The 24564-nt window shown below is 33.6% G+C and overlaps 2 protein-coding genes and 1 non-coding gene across 4 annotated transcripts in view; 1 reads left to right on the forward strand and 2 right to left on the reverse strand.

The window, feature by feature from the left end:
• Positions 1-1137: 1137 nt before the first annotated feature.
• Positions 1138-1256, reverse strand: LOC141482930 (5S ribosomal RNA). The gene has a single exon (XR_012465814.1). It is a non-coding gene; the product is annotated as a 5S ribosomal RNA (ribosomal RNA).
• A 3216-nt stretch (positions 1257-4472) lies between these two features.
• On the forward strand, positions 4473-11500 carry beg (malonyl-CoA-acyl carrier protein transacylase beg). Its single transcript, XM_074176912.1, has 4 exons — positions 4473-5248; positions 5875-6092; positions 8103-8330; positions 11184-11500. Exons 1-4 carry the CDS (start codon positions 4612-4614, stop codon positions 11349-11351), a joined length of 1251 nt encoding a protein of 416 aa, XP_074033013.1. The 5' UTR covers positions 4473-4611; the 3' UTR covers positions 11352-11500.
• Blot (bloated tubules) overlaps positions 11347-24564 on the reverse strand; it is a 68214-nt gene continuing 54996 nt past the window's right edge. For both annotated transcript variants that reach the window (XM_074176910.1, XM_074176911.1), the window contains 8 exons: positions 22913-22956; positions 22764-22856; positions 22529-22697; positions 21562-21665; positions 21012-21246; positions 18932-19160; positions 18154-18419; positions 11347-13303 (listed from right to left, as the gene is read on the reverse strand). In XM_074176910.1, coding sequence (XP_074033011.1) covers positions 12782-13303; positions 18154-18419; positions 18932-19160; positions 21012-21246; positions 21562-21665; positions 22529-22697; positions 22764-22856; positions 22913-22956 — 1662 coding nt within the window. In that variant the 3' untranslated portion in view covers positions 11347-12781. The remainder of the gene's footprint in view (positions 13304-18153; positions 18420-18931; positions 19161-21011; positions 21247-21561; positions 21666-22528; positions 22698-22763; positions 22857-22912; positions 22957-24564) is intronic.

Below are 24564 nucleotides of genomic sequence, written 5' to 3' on the forward strand. Positions count from 1 at the left end.
AATGATCTCATCCAGTATCTTGTTTTTTTCGTCTTCGATTCTTTTGCTCAAAAGATTCGATTATAAAAAATCGCAGCTTGTCATAAAAACATAGTCTAGAGAAGGCATGAAAAACTGTTTTGCTAGTGGAAACAATAGAAAGCATTTTACAACAAAACACGCGACTCGGACAAAATTTTAACAATTTGGTGAAATTCGAGTTTCGAGTTTGTTTTCGAAACTAAAACAAGTTTTTGCACGAAACTAGCCGCAAGAGAGTCCGTTTGGTGGAAATATGTCTTTAGAAGCCATTTTTGACTCTACCTGTTTTGTAGCTTATTCAACATATTGTTGCAACTTTTTTTATCTATAAGTGACACATAACACATGTGACATTTGATGAAATGACTTTCATAATTGATAATTCAGTTTTTCTAAGATATCACTGGATCTGAGTAAGCTGTACGAGAATTTTGTGAGGATTTTCATCAATTCACCAGTAAAATTCAAGTATTTTCCATTGGCAGACTGATTGTAATTTCAGTTTTTACAACAAATACTGATATTAACAATTATGTGCAGTAACGAAAATTACAAGCCACATTTCCCTTATTGTTCAACTTATTTTTAGTAGGTAATTTTCACTTCAGGTCACAATTAAAATTAGCATTCTTATTTATGAATTTCACACATTTTTTTTTGGTTTTAACAAACTTGTGAAAAAAATCTTTTATAATCTGTATTTTCGTTAACCAGTTGCCGATCCCTTACGAACGACAACTTTCAGAAACCGAAACCTGTGTGAGCTAACGATTAACATATCTGTTACCATTCAATATTTACAATATTTCTAATATTTCATTAATTTTCATTTCACTTTTATCCAGAAATTCCAAAACTTCTCAGATAACAGAATTTCGAACCTACAGCATTCATTTTTTTATATTAAAAAATACGAATATTACAGTCATTCTGAGAATTATTTAGATTCCGTGATATTGAAGGGCGTAGATTTTTCAAACTTTACAATGGCGCAGAGTTTTGAAACTGCCAAATCTCGCAGAAAGACCTTACTAACGCCTCCTTTTCATTTATGAAATATGTAAATCGTGTACTCGTTTGTATAATTTTTCACTAAAAAATTTCAAATGAAAAAAAAAACAACGACACGCGGTGTTCCCAAGCGGTCACCCATCCAAGTACTAACCGCGCCCGACGTTGCTTGGCTTCAGTGATCGGACGAGAACTGGCATTTTCAACGTGGTATGGCCGTTGCGTGATAAGTTATAAATTTTCAAAAACATACTGTTTACATTTTTCATTATGGAATAACATTTCAAAGACGGCGTGGGCAAAGCCGAAAATATTTTTAAAAAAGTATAGAAAATCCAAACGTACACGTCATGCTTTTTTTATAGATAATACATTAGAAAATTCTCAACCTGAAGGCGAACGAAAGCATATGAATGAAAAATTCCTAAAAATATTTCTTTTTCTAATAAACTACGTTAAATTACAATATAATTATTTAAAAAATTCTCATCTTTGTCGTGTCTAATCATTTGTTTTTATTCAGTCTGGCAACAATGCTTGGCGTTGAGAGGCAACCGCGGGGAATTCCTGGTCAGAAACCGCGGGACTTCCCTTTAATAGAAAACCAATCAAAATATTGGACAGACGCATTCTCCCTCCATGTTCCTATAATATAATTTCTAATAGTATTTGAGGTGAGAATAAATAATAGTGTTACATAGTTTCAAAACGATAACAAGTGTTTTATAAGTAGAAATTCGGATTGTGTCGTGAAGAAAAATAATAGCATCTGTTTTTATTTTATTTATCAAAAATAAGGTTATAAGTATTCATTATACTTACACTCATATTTTTTATAGTTTTCTTTACAAAACATTATATACGCATGATTAAAAATTATGACGAAATATAATTTATTTCACTGGAATTGCTAGAATCCGCCTTTTTTTTCGTTGTGTGTATTACATTACATTAAACATATATTACGTGAAATATTGAAGTAGGTAATATACAAAGCAATATTATTATGTATTATATTCATCCAATTTCTATTCAAACTCATTAGTCCAATTCTTTATAGGTTGATTATAGGTACCTAAAGAAAGAGAAAATTACCATCAAATGTTATTATTATTTTTCCAACAGGTCGGACACAATTTTGGTGAATTCTTTCTAAATTTATCAATCATGTCAGGCTTAGGCACTAAAAGAGATAGAGATAAAGCAAGAAAATGGGAATCTGGTTCAGCAAAAAAAGAAAATTTTTGTTCCTCTAATTAAAGTGAGTAAATAACAGTGTCAGGGACTTTGACTGGGGTTTCAATGCGGCGACCCAGACATTTCTTTTTTATCATTTTTGAGTCGATATTTTTTATTTTCAATTTTGTTGTTTGATGTTCCAAAAAAGTACACAAGTTGAAGTTTTGGTGTTCCTTAATGAATAAAAAGTTGTTTCATTTGATTTTTTTTTAGTTTATAAACCCTTCTTTTTGCATCACCAGAGTGCCTCGCTAAATGTACCTTGCCCACATTAAAATAGATCTTGCGTCGCCACATGTATCATTTCATCCTATAGCCTTATAGAGTGGCAGCGCCATATCGAAAATCGCGAAAACACTTTGTGAAGAAATGAGATGTTACATAAAAAATATGTATAGGGGAAAGTTATCGATAATTTAACGAAGAATGTCGCTAACTCATTGTTTTCCATTAATTTTTCCAAACATGCTTTTAACTTTTTATTCCTTTGACGAATTTCAAAATTTTTATAATAGCGATATTTTACGATTAAATATAGTCAACTTCTTCACGAAATAAAATATGAAATAATGTTTGACTGATCTATAAAACTTGTTTTCCTTATTCAATGAATTTTCACCCCTCAAGGGCTGCCATCTAATAAAAACTGAACCCATTCATAGCAGAGAAGGATTTGGCAACATCGCTGTTAGCGAAACGCTCGTCCAGTGCAAATAATATCAGTTTGATGTTAGGGTAATTGGTCTCTATAACAAGTTTCAACTTTTACACCATCTAATCTCGTTTAATCAATTCAGTCATTTCTATATCTTCACAAATATATGTTATTATAATTTGATGAGTTGAACTCCACTCTTTCGTTCAGAAAGTTAGTAGGTATCACATTTTTATTTTCCATTTGTCAACTTCACATGAATAAAGTCGATCATCATCACTTTTTCCATCTGCTATTTTATTTATATTCAAAAAGAAAATGAATAAATTTCACAAAATATTAGTGTTCCATCTTTAAAGATTCTCTCAATTTCATTTTATTTTTTTAGTGTTATAGTTAAAATAAAATATACCTAGGTGTGTTTGTTTGAATTTGATTGACAATGTTTCATGATGAATTTCATTAGTTCGGATTTCCATTGCCTGATATTAATATAAAATGATTTGAAATCCTTGAAAGAACTAAAAAAAAAAAGAATTAAAAAATCAAAAAACAAGAATCAAAATAAATAGCTGAAAAAACAATTATATTAAGCAAAAAAAACCTGAAATGAAATGATAGTGAAATAAAATACAAGTGAAAAGGAAACAAATTGAACAAAAATGTAAAAATGAAATCAAAAAGTTAAGAAATTCCAAGCCAAGTTACTTCACAACTTTTCGATTGTTAGCAAAGTCACAAAACATTTTTTTAATGAAAATATACCTCCAGCTTAACTACTTTGTAAGTTTCAAAAAATATCTATATTCCAATTTGACTTTTGCCTCAAGTTAAGATAAAAGTATTATTTCTTTTTGTATTCATGGGAAATAACCGAAACCTTCTACAGTTATAGCGACACCTGCAGATTTTTAGCAGAATATTCCTGCTGAAGTCAACTGATGTCTCGATTGTATTGTTATTTCATCCAAATGGAATAATTGTCACATATTTTATTTCTAGGCGCTTTTCGCTAACACCGTAGACCATAGCTTCCTCAGTAGAGGAATATTGTTTCCATTACATCTCTTGCCATCTATGTGTGAGTGTCGAAAGCAAACACGGAAGCTATTGTTTTTATTTAGTTATTTAGAATCCTGTAGTGAATGAAGAATGAGGTAAGTTGAAAACACTGATGAGAAGTGTTCTTTCATCTCAAAAATACATATATCCTACTGAATGTCAATTAAAACGATAGATTATGAAAACTTAACTTTTTTACATCTGCGTAATCAACAACATCCATACCAGAAGTAACTTCATTTCGTAGTTAATATCAAATTATTGGCTCTGAAAACTGCTTCTTTGTCGGGTATTGATTTGATAACAGAGTATTTCCACTCATACATTAGTTTGGGCATCTTGAGAGAATGTTTACTGAAATAACAGTAATAACAAATATCGATGAAATTCCAGTATAAAGTATTCCTTTGACATTATCTTTTTTTCCTAGAGTTTTGGGTCGCCCCCTTGTGGCAATACTTGTCCTCGGAAGAAGAAATAAGAAGTAGACGAAAACGTAGAAAGAGTGGTTACTTTTTGAAACAAGTATCTACCGCATTTCCGAAGATAAATAAAGATTCAACAGAGTTTGTTCCTATGAAGTGAACTATTCGTAAAAATAAAGGCATTGTAATTATATCCTAATGTTTGTCCCTAAGCTTGTATACAAATATTCCAACAAAACAATTTTGAAAAAATGTAAAGTATGCAAGAAACTACCGGATGTAAGGCATATATCCTTTACGAATCTTCTAATGTGCGAGTCGAAAAAGGACGATCCGCAAGATTCACCTTTAAAAAAACTCTTGGAAGAATCATCGACCTTTCAGAACATTTCTCCATTAAGCAAAGAACAACAATGGGCAACGCTACCTTATACGGAAGACCCCAACACGGCGATGTCACGAAAACAAGGAGATTACTTCAAAAACCCAGGAAATGACCCTCGAGACTCTTCCATTATACTTTTTCCAGGTCAAGGCACACAATATGTAGGCATGGCTAAAGAGCTCATGAAATTTCCCATGGCCAAAGACCTTTTCGAACTCGCCAATCACATACTTGGTTATGATTTACTTAAAGTGTGTTTGAAAGGGCCCCAGGAGAAATTGGACCAGACACAGTTCGCTCAACCGGCGATAATGGTTTCTTCTCTAGCAGCTATTGAACAGCTCAAAGAAGAGCGACCTAATGCTGTTGCAAACTGTGTGGCTACGGCTGGTTTTAGTCTTGGAGAAATCACAGCACTTGTATTCGCCGGTTCTCTTGGGTTTGAAAGAGGTTTGTTAAATCTTTTCATTTTGTGGTGCAGTCCTTTCAAATATTTTCTTTTCCCATAAGGAAAGTTCATAGGTTTCAATTCATTATTGGATATTATGCACATGTCCCAGCACTTCTTTCATTCCTAAAGAAACTTCCCAAACTTGATCTTTGAGATAGCCTTCAGTGATGCACTTCTAAATTCATGTATGCTTGTAAAATTATGGTCCTTCAAGGTTCTCTAAATTTCTGGAAATAGAATAAAGTCACACATAACCATGTCTGGCAAATATGGAGGCTGGGGCAACGTTACAATATTGTTTTTGGCTAAATACTCATAAACAAGCAATACAGTATGAACAGGTGCATTATCATGGTGCAAAAGCCATGAATTGTTGCTCTGAAAATCCAGACTTTTTTTTCAGAAATCGTTCATAATCATTTAATTTCCTTTTTCTATATTTACATCGATCGTTGAGCTGTTCAGACTGCCAGGGTGTTCGTTATCTTCAATGTTTTTTCAGTTATCTTGGAAATAATAATACCACTTGTAAACTCTTGTTTCGCTAATAACAGACTCACCTTAGGCCTTTGTTAACAAATTGACTAAACCCAACTGCTAAATGAAATATTACATTTAATTTCAGCTTTACAGCTGGTGAATATTCGTGCTGAAGCAATGCAACTGGCTGCTGAAGCATATAAAGGAGGCATGCTCACTATAATGATTCGACCTGATAGTAAATTGAATTACGCCTGTTTGAAAGCTAAAGATTGGGCTGTGGATAAAGGAGATCCAATCCCTGAATGCAAGATCGCCAATTACTTATATCCAGATTGCAAGGTTGTGTCGGGTAGTGAATCGGTAAGGGACATTCAATTCCTTTCTATAACTATAATAGTATACTTCATTGTCTTTCTTAAGTATTCAAGTATTTATACCTTGTATGAACACACAAAAGGAACCTATTGTATAGCAAAATGTGTGGTACTGTTTTATAAAATGAACTGTTCAGTAAAATTTCCACAATAAAATATAATACTTGGATATGTTAGTACCATCATAAATCTACATGAAAATGTTTTGAATAAATGAATAAAAAAAATTATCAGAACAATATTCCAAATAGTTCAATTAGCGTTTTCTTGAGCTCTAATTGAACAGGTATGTTATATTGAAGATGATAAATTCAATCAATAAGAATAACGAGTTTTTAAATTGGCTGATTTCAATCAGATAAGCAAAGAGAGATACATACGTATAAGAAAATAAATATTTCGAGATGAAATATCCACACACTGGTAAATGTCTGCCGGAAAACAACTACTTTCCCGATTGATACTACGCTGGATATTGACTTGATATCTGACAGACATTAATGTAAGATACCCTATAGAAGATAGTTTTGCAGGTGATTCTCGGTCATCCAACAGCAGGACCAGTAAATCAATCAAGTAGATCACCTACAAACCAGTTTCGAAGTATTACCTCTCATCAGTGCAGGAAAGATTCCACAGACGTTTACTAGAACCTTCTGTATAGGAACGATAGGAGAGATTGATGTTTCAAGATTTCATTTCAAAATATTGATTTTATTATAGATTAATACTTAACCTGTTCAAACAGTAATTTATGACATTTCAACTGTAGAAATATTATTAATAATAATAGCATTTATTTTCCTTTGAGACAAAGAGATGTATAGGAATAGTCAATGACGAAAAGAGAAAGACAAGGCACGAAAACAGAAAGTTATTCTGTGAAATAGAATACAAACAACAATTATAAACGAATAACATAATGAACACCAACAAAAGTAGACAAATAATAACTTTTTTTGAATCCCCATTTTATAGAAATTGTGTTCCAAAAGGAAACTTTTTAATTTGTGTGTGAAATTGTGATCACTTCTAATTTCTTTAATTCAGGTAGTCTAGTAGATTTGAATGAATATAAGTATTATTGTCAATGAGAGAAGTTTGAGATTTTATATAAAGGAGAGTTGTGTAGTTAGTCTTTGAAATAGTCTACAAAATAGGGTTAGATAAATACTAAACTTTTTAACAGTATCCCTATGGTCAATTCATTGAAGTTAAAAATATGAATCTTCATAGGTTCAATATTACTTGTTGTGTTTGTAAGTGGTTGACAATGTTTCATAGTGTATTTCATCAGTTCGGACTTCCATTGTCTAATATAATATAAATTGATTTGAAATCCCTGAAAGAAATTAAAGAGGTTAACCGAAACATAACAATTTATATTAAACAAAAAAACTGAAATTACAAAGAAATAACATACAAGCAACAACCAAAAAAATTGAAAAATTGGAAAGTTAATACAAGCTAAAAATTAAAAAATATTAACAAGAAATGGAACTAGAAATAAAGAAAGGCAATTCGTTGTGGACTTCCTTCTCCATTGTGAAAGTGATGGAAGGACTTACGTTGTTGATGTGCAACATCGAACGACCTGTAAATAGTCATATCCGAGGAATAAGTCCAGTTATCACCCAAAGACGATTGTTGATACTAACAATCGAAACGTCGTGACGTAACTTGGTTTGGAATCTTTTAGTTTCTGGTTTCATTTTTTGTTAATAATATTTTTTAATTTTCAGCTTGTATTAACTTTTCAGTTTTTTTATTTTTTTGGTTGTTGCTTCTTTGTAATTTCAGTTTTTTTTGTTTAATAAAATTGGTATTTTTAGGTTAATCTTTTTAATTTCTTTCAGGGATTTCAAATCAATTTATATTATATTAGACAATGGAAGTCCGAACGGATGATATATCACTTGTTGTGAATAAACTTCAATTGAAAAACACAAAATGAAACCTCCAGAAATGCTTCTGATTTCGATTTAAATTTTTCCAGGCTTTGCAATATATTGAAGAGAACTATAAAATCTTCAATTTGCGCAAAGTGAAAAGATTACCTGTGAGTGGGGCATTTCATTCAAAATTGATGTTACCAGCAATGGAAACATTTCAAAAATCTCTGGAGAAAACAAGAATTGAGGATCCTGCCATCAGTGTCTATTCTAATGTAACTGGGAAGAAGTACAAACATGGTTATGATATTAGAAAAAATCTTCCCAAACAGGTGAGACAATTTCATCATATTTATATCGATACACAGTGTGCACACCGAAAATGAAACAGATGTCTTTAAGACACATTTGTTGGAGAAACAAATGCAAAAAAATCAATTTTTAATTCGAGGGGAACAACTTCCTATCATAACCTCAACTGTCATAACTCCTTCCCCTCTCATTGATGATCATCACCCTCAGAATTTGAATCAAGAAAGTACTGAGTTGACACATCATTAAAAAAAAACTGTTTTTTCAGAAATTAATCAATGTGACTATTCACTGTGTGAATTTTATTTTTGCGCCCTCTTGTGGACAAAAAATGTCAAGTAACTCTAGAAATGCTCCAAACTGTCAGGCATTTTGAAAATAACTCATACTCATGTGTGACAACTAATGGAAAACAATTTAAGTATCGAATTAATGTAGAATTAATTCGATACTTGAATAGAATAAAGTATTATAATTCGCTTGGATGGAATAGCAATTTCTGCCTTGATTTATCTTGTGCAGACATTGAATTCTGCCATTTGTTAGGTTAGATTAGTATCTCTTGTACTGAGTAACCTTCCAATAAAAGCATTTATTATTATTATTAAATATGGAACAGTTGTTTTTCCTTAAAATTATTTAATGATGTGTCACACTTAGTACTTTCCCTATTCAAATTTTAGAGAGAGGAGGAGGTATGACAGTTGAGGTTATGATAGCAAGATGTCCCCCTTGAATCAAAAATTGACTTGTTTTTGTATTTTTTTCTCAACAAATCTGTCTTTGAGATATTCCATTGTTTTTGTTTTCGGTGCTTGTTCTATACCTAGAGATATATGGAACAAAATGCATAATTAGTCAAGAAATGAATCTACTACTGATATATAAGTGATGTAAGCACATATTGGTGAAATATACAAATGAGAAGCTCCTTTGATGTTTGTCCTCTCTGTGATCTTATTTTTTATTTGTTTGCAATCCTTTGCCACCAGTTTGATATACCAATTCCATTTTGGAGAAATGGTTTCATACGAAAGAAATACAAATGACAGCACATCCATAGTGTCAAGCAGACCAGACCAATCATTAGCTCTCAGCGCACTTAGTGGATTTTAAATTCATAAATTTATCTCTTTCTAACTTTCTTCCTTTTGTCTAATCGTTTTTTCTGCATTTTTCCTCACAATAATAATTTTTTAAAATCAGTTAAATTCTTGAAGGAGTATTATTTAAAATAAGAAAGTTCTGGCTTAAGTAGATCACTTCTAGTAAACTTTATAGGAAAAAGATTTAGTAAAATATTTGTTTACATACCTAAATTTCCACAGGTAGTTTTTACTCACAAGGCGTCTTATATTTGTGATCGAAGAAAAACTCAGTGTCACTGTTTTTCGAGTTTTAAAGCCGTGGATTTTTGGAATTTCTTCCTGACGTTTCGCTGGCGCAAGTGGCTAGCTTCTTCAGAGGTTTAACCATCGTGGCTTGCTGTCCAATGACTAACTTTTAGGCTTCGTAAAGCTTATTAATGCCTTTTCAGGTAATCCGTTGTATTGGTACCTGTACTTGTACCTGCACTTGTACCTGCCCTTGTACCTGTGCTTGAACCTGGAACATTAAAAATCTTGCTCCCTGTTGTCATTCTGTTCATTATTCTCGAATTCCTTATAATGGGGTTCCATATTCGATTGAGGTTCCCCGCTTCTTTTCTGTTGAAATTCCCCATTTCAAGGAATTCGAGAATAACGAACAGAATGACAACAGGCAGCAAGATTGTTAATGTTCCAGGTTCAAGTACAGGTACAAATTCAGTTACCAATACAACTGATTACCTGACAAGGCATAAATACGCTTTACGAAGCCTAAAAGTTAGTCATAGCACAGCAAGCCATGATGGTTAAACCTCTGAAGAAGCTAGCCACTCTCGCCAGCGAAACGTCAGGAAAAAATTCCAAAAATCCACGGCTTTCAAACTTGAAAAACAGTGACACTGAAAACCTCAGCAGCAAAAGTCGAAACCATTTTGAAGAAAAACTTGTTCTAAATTTCTCCCTTATATGATTTGGAATCTCCTTATCAGGATATATCAGCTTCTCACTTGAAAAAGTCACGTCATATAGGTCATTCACAATGTTTAGGTTGGTTCTTAAGAAAACCTAGATATTTCAACATATTTTTTATTATTACGGAAATAATGTGTGTGATATAAACTTATTGCAATTGAATGTAGACGAATGTCATAAATTTACGAATCACTCTTGACCAAAAAATGTCTCTCAAACCCCATCCCTGAAAATCATATATTGTTCAATTTTTAGATCAATAATCAAATACAACTCCACAATTTGGTGACCCTCGTATAATGTGGATATTGATATGCTTAAAACTGTTCAGAACAAAATTATATTGGACATTTTCAACTTGAATAGTCTTGGCTCATAGAAGATCAGAATCATATCTTACACTAATCCACAAAATAATCAATGATAGCATTAATTCCCTGTAACATGTTGATGTTATAACTTTAAAATTTAATCAAAAGAGAACAAGAAATAGAGGAATCTTCAAAGTACTCTTATCAACATGTACAATGTATTCTTCTTTGGAATCATTTAAAAAGACTGTGAAAAGATTTTAATTGATTGACTTATTTTTGCCTTTTTTCATATATATATACTATCCTTACATCTAGCTGATAGTTGTAGATTATTGTTACAGTACATATGTGTAAATTTGGTAATTATTTTGTAATAAAAATAGACAATGCCATAATCAAATGAATAAATAATAGAAGACATTTATAGTAAAAACCCATGTACTGAAGTCCTTCAGCCAGAGTACATGTTTTACGTTAACATGAAAATATAATATTCCAGATAGTCTACCCGGTGAAATGGGAGCAAATTCTCCACGCCATTTATGAGAGGGACCAGGGTGCGTACTTTCCAAGAACTTTCGAAATTGGACCTGGAAGTACCCTAACAACCATTTTGAAGCAAGTTAATGCAAAAGCCTATGAACAAGCTTTTAATGTTAGAGCATGACAGAATATTTTTGAAGTTTCTTAGGCAAATGTTCCGGTCATCATGAAGGATGAATGGGATGAATCAGGTGTCTCTGGAATTGAGAAAGAGTGAATATAATATTGGTGAATCATCATTGTCGAAGATAGCAGTAAAGAATTTAAAGTGAAGGTCTTTTTATATATACCTTGTCACACCAATTAGTTTGCAATTACAAAAGTAGTAACGAATGATCTTTCTGTTTATTTTCATTTCTTGTTCGTAATAAGTGTTGTTTGCAAATAGTGGTGACTTGATTCAGGAGGACCTGGACTAGGCAGGTCTCCCGACCTAACCCCAATAGACTTTTTCCTTTGGAAATATATCAAGAATCAAGCGTACGCAAAAATTCCGGCAAGTGGTTAAGTTGAAATTTATTATAACTAAGGCTAATCAATTTACTTCACGTATCAAAATATGACATTTTTTCCAGCGCGTAATATCTAAAATTGAAGAACTGCAGGTTAAGTAATCACTTTTCATTTTGCGCGAGAAATGGTTATGAAATCATATTGTGTGATACGTTGCTGTATTCACAATGAAAAATGGAGTCGTATACAAGATATACTTTAGTTTCGGCCCATATGAAAATACAAAGTTGATATTTTCTAAAAGACGAAAGGTCGCAGAATATTTCTGCCTACGTTATCGTGCACATAAATGCACTTATTTTCTCTAATTCAATCGACCCCGTATCACTTACCGTTTCCGATATCCCCATGTTGTTCATTCTTATCTTGGACAGGGTGTATATGTATTTCCCATGGGTTATTCTGTACCTCATATTATTAAAAACTCAGAATGATAGATTGTTCAAATAAAACTGACTTACTTTACAATTGTTCCCACAATTTATCCACTCATTCGTTGGTGACACCAGAGTTAGTTTTATTTATTAAAGGGTGGATTTAAACGAAGGCTTTACTTTCGATTAACATTATCTATCAAAAAATTAATTATTTCTGTCAACAATACTTTCACTACAGGAATTTCGAGAGAATTTTCGTCAGGTTATTAAATTTAATATTTCATAAAATTTTTCCATTTTCCTTGAGAGTAATACAAGTCGATTAAATCCGTCAGTATGAAAATTGCATGCTCGGGATTCGATGAAGTCGACGAAGCCCGTTTTTGTCTGGTACTGATTGGCGAAGCTTCTACCAGTAAGAAAGTTACCGAAATACTTGAAAAGATTGTAGTCGGTTGGTGAGTGGTCTGGAAAGTATGGTGGGTAAGGCATAACTTCAAGGCTCAATTCGTTCAATTTTTGGATGGGCTTGTGGAGGAGCAATCTCTTGAGTTGACCAGTGCAGGCTGCTGCTGACATACCTTACCTAACAAGAGACGATCATATAATTAACATTTTTTTCGATAGTCATAGAAAAATATATTTATAATACAATTATAACTAATTACAACTCTGTAGCACTTTCTCTATCACTGTTTCTCCTGAAACACACATGTTCCACATTGTTGTTACTAATTATATAAGGTCCTTTCCTGAAAGTCCCATACTGTTCTGGAATCTCATTCCTCAACACAACCACGTCATTCCTCAGTGACCGATTGCTAGAAATCGAACTAGGATGATCGACCTCGAAAGAATCGGTGAGAGAAGTTACCCTCAAATGTGCTGGTTCTCTAGACATAGTGCGGTTCTCTTTAATCAGTTCTGCATAAATATGGCTGCCTTCTTTTCCGATGCTTTGTCTGCCGTTGTTCTCTTTATAAATTCCGTCGACGCTTGACTGGGCCAAAACGTTCAACTTCTTGTTCTTCTTTATTGATTTGGTGTAGTCTTTGGTGCCTTTTCGCTTCAAGGTGAAGTCTCTCTCTCCATGCTGGGCCTTGGTGTTCCACTGGATCCAGGTGTGTCTCGATATCGGATCCGAGGGACCCCACTTCTTGGATGGTTTCAACGATGCTTTGAATTTCTACAAAAAAAAAAAATGCAAATTGATTAAAATGATGCATAGGTTTTATCAAAATTTAGTGTATAAAGATTGTGCTTGTGTCTGTGATTTCATTGAAAACGGTCAGTACATCTGCTTCCTCCGCATAACTACAGTATACTTATATAAAGTAGTCCCACTTAGCGTCGATCCCTTTGATGTTGGTGTCCAGGAGTTTCAGTTTTTATAATGCTGACGTATTTGACACTAATGACATTTCTCCCTACTACAATCTCAACCAAAGCGTCTAAACACTGCTCAACATAACAATTATTCGTATAAACTGCTCAAAAAAATACAGTCGATAAAAAACATGTTGGGCACCTGAGGAAATTGTACAAATGATAATTTTGCATTTGTGTAATATTCAAGTAACCAGACCATTCGGACAATGATGAACTATGTTTCAAGTAAATTTTAAAAATTCATGGGATCGGCAGATGTTCATATGTTATTTATAACATATAACATATAAATATATTTTAATATATTTTCATTTCAACAAGAAAAAAGAAAAGATGAAGAACGAGTTTCATTATTCATGAACCATGATGTGTGTACTAACTATAAATGAATGTGAGAGTTTTCGGAGTCGGAAGTTATGAATTATTTACACCGTATGATAATCAATAGATTGTTTTGCTGCTTTCAGATTTTACCAATGTGACAATTATCGTAATCCTACATGCTATTGTAGATTTGACAAAATGTTCACTTTCGAATAAAATACGTGGAATATTTCTAAGGACCGACGCCTCATCCAGTAATATTCCTGCAATCAGAATTTGATGGAATAAAAGACCACCTTTAACATTTTTTCACGAGTTGTAAAATGATATACCACAGTAGGTTGGGTGAAACCCATGAAATTCGACAACTATGGAAGAGTTGCGTGCCTGTTTTGAACTCGTCGTTTGCGCAGACCTGAGGCTGAAACTCCTGGGTCTGCGTATAAAAAATTCAAACCAAAAATCACCCGAAGTGGGATTACTGTATGCATATAAGTATACTGTGGCATAACAGTGAGTGTAGTGACCTAAAAGGTGGAAAATTCAATCTATCTGCACGTCTAGTAGAAAGGAATTGCCATTAAATCCTCACAATTTAAGATATAATGATGTGAATTGGGCGGCAAAAAGATTTTGTCCCAAACATAGTCTATTCCACTGGTAAGAATAGAGAGGAAACAACACAAATCCTCGATATAACCTGAACCTCAGATAACCAACATGGTTTCCTGCCAGGACGGTCAACTCAGAGTGCGGTGTTGTCATTTTATGAAAAATTGATCAAAGCAATCGAATCAGGTTAGTGCCCTGTTGGGATCTTCTGTGATCTCAGCAGAGCATTTGACTGCGTTCAGCATGAGGTACTCTTGTCGAAATTGTACAAATATGGTATTCGTGGAGTTTCACTCTACTGGATACGGAGTTTCTTAACACACAGAAAACAATTTGTTAGTATATCTTCCACTAAATCTGCATATCAAAATATCTCTATGGGCGTTCCCCAAGGCTCTGTTTTGGGGCCAATTTTATTTTTATTCTAAATGACATGGATAAGATCGAATCTTCTGCCAGCTTTATTAGATATGCAGATGACACCATTATATTTGTCTCTGACAAATGTGAAAATACCTTGAAACAAAAGTGTACAACTGCGGTTGGTAACCTCATTTCATGGTGTGATTAGAAGTGTTTCTATTTCAATAGTAATAAGACAAATATAATACGATTCCACAACTACCAAAAACAATGTGAAACTTTAACAATAAAAACTGATGAAATCTTGATTGAGCCTACTTTATCAGTTAAATTTCTTGGAATTACTATAGACTCTGGTTTAAACTGGAAAGAACATTGTACCAACTTGATCTCAAAATTGAACTCATTATGTTTTATGTTCCGAAATCTTAAGAACATTTTGTTACGTGAACAATTAATCGTATTATATCGTGCACAAGTAGCCTCCCGATTACGATATGGCATATGTTTCTGGGGTGTGTCCACTCGAGCACCAGACGTATTTATAGTACAAAAACGCATTTTAAAAATTATTTGCGATACTTCAAGCAAAGCATCCTGTAGACCGATTTTTAAAGCATCAAAAATTTTAACAATGACGAGTATTTTGATTTTAGAAATGTGTGTATACGTATACACAAATAAAAATAAGTTCACTAGAATCCAACATGTCCATAGTTATAATACGAGGAATTGCGCTGATTTCCACATTCTCTACTGTAAATATGTTGTATCTTCGAAATCTTCTGGATATTTGAGTGTGAAGATTTTTAATAAACTGCCTAAAGAAATAATTAGTTGCGCTATTTGCGCTATTTTTAAAACACGCTTGAGGAAATATTTACTCGACAATGCTTTTTATACATTGGATGATTTTTTTATTGTTTAGATCTTTAGATTATAAGTGACTATTCCTATATGTTTTATCATCTTTGGGAAAATAAATGTATTATTTTTATCATTACTATTATTATTATTAACCAACAACAACAGAAAGTTTATACATCTAAAGCTGAATCACAAACAACAACAAAACCATTTAGAAAGGAAACATAAAATAACAACCCAAGACCATTTTTACTGCTTAGTTCCAATGGCTCAAGGATAGTTCAGATATATTAGATCAAGTAGATTTTGCAAATGCATGCAATTAGGAGTTGTTCATTGTGACTGAGCTACACTTTCTCTACAATACCTGTCACTAATATAATTATTAGAAGAGGAAATTTTTATCAGGGACGTCTTTACCTATGGTGTGAGAGGTGTGGTGCACCCGGGTGTTAGGGGGCGCTGAGAACAATTTGCGACACAGTCTCAGCTGTAACGCTCCGCACGTAGCGGGCTCTTGCCCTCATAAGAAATGAATATGTGGGTAGCGGGGTTTTGATAAAATTGCATACCTACGCGCGCGACGAATGTCCAGCGTCTTGCTTACAGCATATAGAGCATGCGCTGTGTTACGGTTGACGCGGTAGGAAAGCAAGACGCTCTTTTACCATTAGTTCCTATACGATAAATTAGTTTCAACATGAAAACCGCCTTGAAACGATTAATTAAAGTTCACATTGGCGTGGTGTCGCTCCGCTTTCAAAGGCGCATGCCGGTACCTGTTTTGATTCGTTTGGAGACAAAATATTTTTGAAATAACTACACAGTTACCCTTTTTCATTTTGTAACCCTTTCTTTCCTGAAATATACTTTCTACTCCTGTACAGACGCCTTGGAGTGAGCCATGATTGGCTCCTCCTACTACTGAAAATTTTACGTAAGAAATAATGGTATTTTTACCAGCAAAATCGTTAGTACCAACTAATGATTGTATCATGTAAAATCTTTTTTTTGCAAACTTGAATGCGTTGAAAATAATATATTATTTCATAGATAGCTTTCGAATATTAGAGCTTGGAAAGATACTGGAGGTTGATTTGTTGCTAATGCAGTATTTCAATTTTTTTATTGACAAATATGATTTGTTGCTAATACACTATTTCAATTTCTTTATTGACAAAATAAACGTGTTGATTTCAATAATAACAATGTAAAGCATAGAATCCCCAACTAAGATGGTTATCTTTGTAAATACCAAATAGGTAATTGCGTGAATATACCAGATATACTTTTCAACTGTTTGATTGAGACATAGTTAGTTCTTCTGTAATCCTTTCCAGAACTTATTTTCTGGTAACGAATTCAGGTGTTAGATTAGGTTAGGTCCAAAGTGACTGGGCCTATTCGACTTTCCACCGCAATCCGCAAGGGTTTATTGTGGCTCACACCTATTCACACTGGGTCAAATAAACCCAGCTTCTTAACGAAGCCAATTAGTTTGTATGGCGAGTGGTCTTTCAGGTCAGATGGTAAGAGTACGGCTCTGCCGAACTCTAAAGACGTGATTCCGTCCTCAGCGGGGCAGACACAAAGTATATGCTCTGTTAATGAGGTAGTCGAATAGTCACGACAACCTTTCCCATATGAGGGTTTTGCACGTCAGCTACACCTGACGATGCCTTAGATTCAGGCATGCAGGGCTTTTTCTCTTCTGGGTTTCATGAATCATCACTTGAGCGCAAACGTTTGCTAACCTGCTCATGGGGGGTTTTTCCCCCACCTGAGACAGATTCTGCGTTCGCCGCTCAAGAATTTGGTGCAAGGCGGTTTTATAAGGTACCCCGCTCTTGAGGAGATGACTCAGTCGTTTCCTGGCTGCACCACCAAACCTATTTTAAAGGTTCAGTTGTTGAGTCAGGAGTTGGGGAGTTGAGAAGCTCCCGTTCCTAAACCAAATTTACAGCGAGGTTATATGGAGTCGTAAACTCGACATCCATCTCCTCTGTAGACTCGCTCCTAATCTAAATTTACAGCGAGGTCAGTTGGAGTCGTAAACTCGACATCCATCTCCTCTGTAGACTCGCTCCTAATCTAAATTTACAGCGAGGTCAGTTGGAGTCGTAAACTCGACATCCATCTCCTCTGTAGACTCGCTCCTGAACTGAATTTACAGGGAGGTCATTTGGAGTCGTAAACTCGACATCCATCTCCTCTGTAGACTCGCTCCTAATCTAAATTTACAGCGAGGTCAGTTGGAGTCGTAAACTCGACATCCATCTCCTCTGTAGACTCGCTCCTGAATTAAATTTACAGGAAGGTCAGTTGGAGTCGTAAGCTCGACATCCATCTCGTCTATACATTCAACGTCAGAAAGAATTTCCCCACGAGTAGCTAGGGAAAGAAGGTGTTACATTTACAAAAATATGTACAATACGGCTGTAGCAAACCTGCAAAACTGGTTGTGTACAAAATTCTACTCACATCTTTCCAAGTATACCCATCTTGAATGTGAACTGTGTGTACTCCTTTGATAAAAATGAAGAGGGAAGCTACCAGTACCACACCCCATCCTGTCAAGTACAACCAGGGTGGATCTTCTCTGAAGATGCCCTCCATGGGTAGAGTAATCATCCCCCAAGCGAACAAGCCTGTGAGAATGAGAGGTGCAGCCCACCACAAGAGGAGCCATAATCCCGACAGAATATGTCCAAGCATGAATTCGAAATCAGATCTTATTCTTTCTGTCCCTGGAAAAAAATTGTCATTGTACGATTGTGCTCAGAAAATTGTAACGACAATACGCCCTCTTGAGTATAATTGAACTTCAATAAAGGTAAATCATATTCTCTTGGAGAATATGGAAAACTGTATAAGAGTGGTGGTAGTTTAGTGGTGTAGTATAGTTTCAGGTTTTTTTTGATGATAGGTGAAATTTTTCAATTGTAAGTGTAATGAAAAGTTTTTTAATGACTTATGTACCTCTCGAAATAACGTTCGCACAATATATCTTTCTCTATCTAAAGAATTATAGTTATTTTCAAATAATCTACTACGAATAATGTTGAATTTCCAATATTGTGTTAAATTCTATAGTAAAACTTAACCGAAACTCAATCATACTTCACCACGACACATGAAGTGCTCGTCATAGCATAATGTATATTTATGAATTATTCCTATAGAGGCACCTAGAAGTCAAAGTGAATATTTCAGGTGCTTTTAGTTCTAATATTAACCAAACTTCTTTGGAATAACTCACCATAGAAAGCAATCATTGCCATAACCTCAACGACTGCAGTTATTAGAATTAAGTTGCCGACAATATAATGGTCCAGCAGGTGTACAATATCAAAATTAGGTTGTAACAGAACCGCACAACCTAAGACAAATCCTATGAAACCCATGACAATACTGGCATGCCACCATTTCACTTTTTTAGCCTTGCATTCCACTGTGATGGCTTTGAGTAAAGTATAACATAGAGTTGCCTGAAACAAGAAAGTTGTGTTCAAAAAAAGATGAAATAGTCTCCACTGAATGGTTACGTTGAAAAGTAGCTGAAACTCTTTCTGTCATCAGAAATCAAAGAGAAATAATAATATTATATAGCAACAGACACATCTCTATTCATCATAAGCTGATAATACTAAATTGGGTCCAAAACGAGCACTTTTGCCAGTCACCAGAAGTTCAAAACTCTTTTTGACGGGCGTTTCACCAACCCAGATGGCGTCTTTAGTAGACGAAAAAACTGAAGACAATGGTGATTGAAGAAGTGATTGTTTTGGATTTATTTTATGCCACAATTTTCAGTTTTACCTTTCATTAAATTGGATGTCAGTTACCAAATATTCCCTTTTTCCAAGCATTTTTTTATATATAAAATTGAGTTGAAATTAGCACCACCATATCTTTCCAATAAAATGATATACAATTAATTATCAGATTCACCAATATCGAACAAAAAACAAATATTTTTTATGTGCCACAAATATTAACGAGTTGCTCCCAAAAATAGATATTTTTTTGGGAACTCAACCTTTCATTGGATTACCTAAATCTATTCAAAATGCAACATCCCTTTTCTTCCAAAACAAAACAGCATCATATGATGAAGTTTCGATTAGTATTATTTTTCGGTGTTTCGTTATTTCATTAATTTTTAACTTCTGATTTAACCTTAGCTCTGAAGATTTCGTGAGCTGTGAAATTTTGAACTCTGACTAACTTCAGCACTTTATGCTGAATATAGAATTAAAATATTCATTTATTTAGATGGTAAACCACTTTTTTACAGAATAGTTTCTCATATATACCTACCAACATATTGCAATGTAACCTAACAAATCATAATAATTCAAGAAGTTACTAAGTGTGAATAATTTTGATGCGGTGATTTTTTTAATCGAGCAAGGCTCGTTCATATGATTTCATCCTCAAACGAATTACCGAATGCTTGAACCGAGATATTGTATTGAAATGTCCACAATGAGTAAAACGATTTGGTAATTCAACCAAAGCAGTGTTCCCAGTTGATTTCACTGGAATTCCGAACAATAAAGTAACTAGCATACGGTAACCACCGTATAGAAGTAAACACAGTCGGTTGCGCTGTAGGTCGGCCGCGCATAAAATTCGAAGTGGGGAATCTTGACCCAAATATGGCGGAGAGTGAATTTACTTGTGTTTACTTCTATACGGTGTCGGTACAGTTTATATCACCTGCCAAGACTGTGAAAAAATAACATATCTTTTATAATCCTGCGTTCCTCTGGATTGAAGATAATTAAGATTGAATTATGCATGCAAATTCCCAATTATACCCTCACACGGTTACATAAAAAAGTGTTGTAGTTAGGTACATGCAGGAATAATGAGGTTGACGTATATCCTAGAACTGAACTAATGTAAGATAGATATATATTGTTTTCAACTGCAGTGATTTACTAATTAATGAGTTCAAATGAGAGATTTGTCAAAAAAAACACACATATCACAAACTTCATCAATGCTACTTTGAAGGTAACTAAATTCAATTGTGAATTTTATTTCTAGAAAAAAATCGTTCAACATTTTTTATATTCAAAGACATTCCATATATATGTAACTAAAGCAAGAAAGAATTATTTTCAATGTTATTTTAAGCAGATCAAAGCTGTCAAAATAAATGAAGTTATTGTTATTCTTAGTTTTCTATAGAACATTTGTTGAAAATTCAAACAAATTATGTTGAAACTGAAGAAATCATTATAATGAGGCCGTATAATATTTAAAATGTTTCTGAGTTTGAATTAACAGAACCTATAAATGTTTTGAAGTTGTTAACAATAGTTACTCACCATACTGGTTAATCCAGACAAAATAAATACTACGTGCACTAGAAGTATCCATGTCTTTATGTCTGAACTTCCACTATGTATTCCAATGTCGTAAATCAATGAAACCAGATGAACTTCAGCTACGTCGCCAGTATCACCAGATATGTTAACACTTGTTCGATTTGTCATAGACTGCGAAATGAAGACGGAGCCCACTCCGAATATCACGTTTATTGCACTATATCCCAAAGCAGTCCTGCAAAACCATTTCTAAGTTGAATAATTATTATAAAATTTCAACATGGTGAAGTGCAGAGTTGAACATTCGTAATGTGCAGAATTCATCAAAAAGTGTGATCTTGAATCTACCTAAGTAAATGTTTTATTTATTCGTATAGCTGTTTTCTGAGATTTATGAGAACAATTACCCAATTAAGAATAATTCAACACAATTGTCAGATTCATTTTTAAAATTTATTATTGAGTTGTGAAATTTCCTTCTGTGTTGAAATTTTACTATTTTCCAATTTTCCAGAGGTTGGAAAAAAAAAGAAATAATGGTTCAACTTACCAGAATGGGTTCACTTTGTTGTAAATTATTCCAGCGTTAGTAACAAAGGAACCAAACCCAACTGTGGTTGAGAAAAATACTTGGATGGATGCATAGTACCACACCTAAAAAATAAGATTTTCAAAATTCAATTCAAACCTCTACAACGACTAAGGACAAGCAATATTTCTGAAATGTATTTTTTTAGATACAGATATATGAAGAGAACTTTTAATACCTTTTTGGGAAAGAAAGTTTTTGGCTTTCTACTACTCCATCTTGATACAAAAAAAGGGATGAGGGAATCTTCCAAAGAAAGGAAGGAAGTAATCAATTTGAAAATAAGTAACTCTATACATGGATGTGTAGATCATGCAAAGAAGTAACTTTCAGACACAAACTGAAAGAAAGTCCTCCTGAAACAGCTACTTTCATATAAACATTGAATTACACGAAAGAAAAAAATTCTTTCGAAACAAATACTTATATATGAATACTGAATTATACAGAAGATACTTTTCTCTACTCAGTTTGTATTTCAAACATTCGTTGTGGAATAAAAATCAGATATCATTCACATGAGTTCTACTTTGAATGAATGGTGATAAATTGCACTTACATGAAACACTGTCATCCCTTTTTTTTGTATCAAGATGGAGTAGTAGAAAGCAAAAAACTTTCTTTCCCAAAAATTAATCACTCCTAAAAATATAACCTCTTCAATTCAAATAAGATTCCTTTTAATACCTATCACCCGAATATAGCAAAAATCCTTTTCTTGTCCTTGGGTATTTTCTGTAATAAATTGAAAGAGACACTTTTCTTTAAAAGTTTCCGACAGTTACAATTCAACTATATGAAAAAAGCTAAATATATTCCTCATCAATTCGAGAATGAACAAAAAAGCTTCAGCCTAAATTCAAAAAAATCTATTGAGGTGTATGATCATTATTATTTCTATCACCAAAAAACTTGTGATACCACTCACATTGGCACTCTTTAATAAACTCCAGTCAGCATCGAAAATGAAACTGTGAAGACTGTCGAAATCATTTTGTAGCATCATGGATTTCACGAAGAGGGCCAGAAAACAGCCAAAGGTTGGAACTACCAGCAACAACAGTAACCTGATGTAACTTTTCGTTCTGCCAAACGATCTGAAAATGGAAGAGAATTAGTGAAGTTAGTTTTCCGTTGGATCAACAGTAACCTACAGCACTTACAATATGGTTATCACTAGCCACACCATCAACAAAATTCCGGCAAAAACCCCGTACCAGTAAGGATCTTCTGAAGGTGGTTTGAGAAATGTTGCCCTGCAAATATATAGAAAATGTTATTGAAGGAAGAAAATATGTATCCACGGCTTTACCTCAAACATTGTTGTCCACTCTTGCCGTAACTTGAGTAACCGTCCTGCAAAATATAGTTTGAAAAGTCACTATCTCATTTGTTGAAACTTAGTTATACAGTGTGTCCTCAAAGTATGGAATAAACTCGATATTTCCAAAACCAAAAGTCGTTTTATAAAAACCTGAAATACGTCGATTTTTAATTTTAATATTCTGCATTTTACAACAAAATTTCGTTATACAGGGTGATCCATATTAATGTGATGACGTCATCGGCAATTTTTTAAATGCAACACCCTGTATTTGGTGTCAGTTTTAGATAATCCGTAACGAGCTGATTCCGAAAAGGTATGATACTTGGGGTCTAACGAAAAGAATTTGAAAGATGTGCGCTTAGAAAATAAATTTTACTGATATATAATAAAAGTAGAAATTAATTTATTATTTTATATTTTTTTTCTAATGATTAATTTAAAAATGGGAAAGTAATCCAGTCATAAATACATGACTTTATTTTAAATGTTCGAACTGTAGTCCTTGCTGTATTTGCTAGTAACCTAAACGTTGAATAAATTCTTATTGAACCTTGTCGAAAAAGTAGGGTCCGATGATCCTGTTTCTTACAATGCCAGCCCATACATTTACCTTTTGCGAGTATTCTGTATGATGCTCACGCATCCAGTGGGGTTTTTCTTTGGCCCAGTACCTACAGTTTTGACGGTTGACCCTACCATTTAATGTAAAAGTGGCTACATCAGAAAGTTATATTTTTTACGAGGAGACGGTGTCGGTGACAGTTATCCATCATGGCTTCACAAAATTCTATTCTTCTATCTGGAACAATACTTTGTGTAGGTACAGTTGTTTTACTGACATCGAAATCACGACTAACCTTACGAACAGAAGTGTGCACATCTTCTTCAAAAGCAAGTAGAACATCTAGTTTTGTATCATCATTTACAGACCTGATTTGCATGCATTTTTAACTGTACCAGTTTCTCGAAATTTATTTTCAATCTTACTTACTGCTGACTGTGTTATGCGTCTTTCTGGATATTTTTCATTAAATAAGTTACACACTTCCATCCGAGTTCGCGATCTGTCTCCATAGCAACCCACCTACTTCAAATTAATTCGAAGCAATACTACAGAAAATTCACGAATTAATACAACTCGGTACTGTCATATTTAACAGTTACTGAACATCAATCGAAATAATGACATTTCATAATAACAAAAAATACTAGCCGCCTAGTTTTTCGAAATTAATAAGAAATCATTGTTAGCACGTTTACTGTCAACTACAGCAAGGACTACAGTTCGAACATTTAAAATAAAGTCATCTATTTATTAAATAAAGTCATTAATTTCTACTTTTATTAGATATCAATAAAATTCATTTTCTAAGCGCACATCTTTCAAATTTTGTCCGTTAGACCCCAAGTATCATAATTTTTCGGAATCAGCTCGTTACGGATTATCTAAAACTGATACCAAATACAGGGTGTTGCATTTAAAAAAATTACCGATGGATCACCCTGTATAATGAAATTTTGTTATGAAATGTAGAATATTAAAATTAAAAATCGACGTGTTTCAGGTTTTGTAAAACAACTTTTGGTTTTGGAAATATCGAATTTATTCCATACCTTGCGGACACACTGTATATTGC

The sequence above is a fragment of the Leptinotarsa decemlineata genome, unplaced genomic scaffold, assembly GCF_025532065.1.
Source record: "Leptinotarsa decemlineata unplaced genomic scaffold, Ldec_3_MD MMD2_tig00002082_RagTag_RagTag, whole genome shotgun sequence".
NCBI lineage: Eukaryota > Metazoa > Arthropoda > Insecta > Coleoptera > Chrysomelidae > Leptinotarsa > Leptinotarsa decemlineata.

Excerpts from the sequence above, each read along its gene's own strand:
- beg (XM_074176912.1), top strand. The coding sequence starts at position 4,612 with ATGTTTGTCCCTAAGCTTGTATACAAATATTCCAACAAAACAATTTTG. Across the intron at positions 6,093-8,102 it reads TTGTGTCGGGTAGTGAATCG|GCTTTGCAATATATTGAAGA; the intron begins GTAAGGGACATT and ends AAATTTTTCCAG. Across the intron at positions 8,331-11,183 it reads GAAAAAATCTTCCCAAACAG|ATAGTCTACCCGGTGAAATG; the intron begins GTGAGACAATTT and ends ATAATATTCCAG.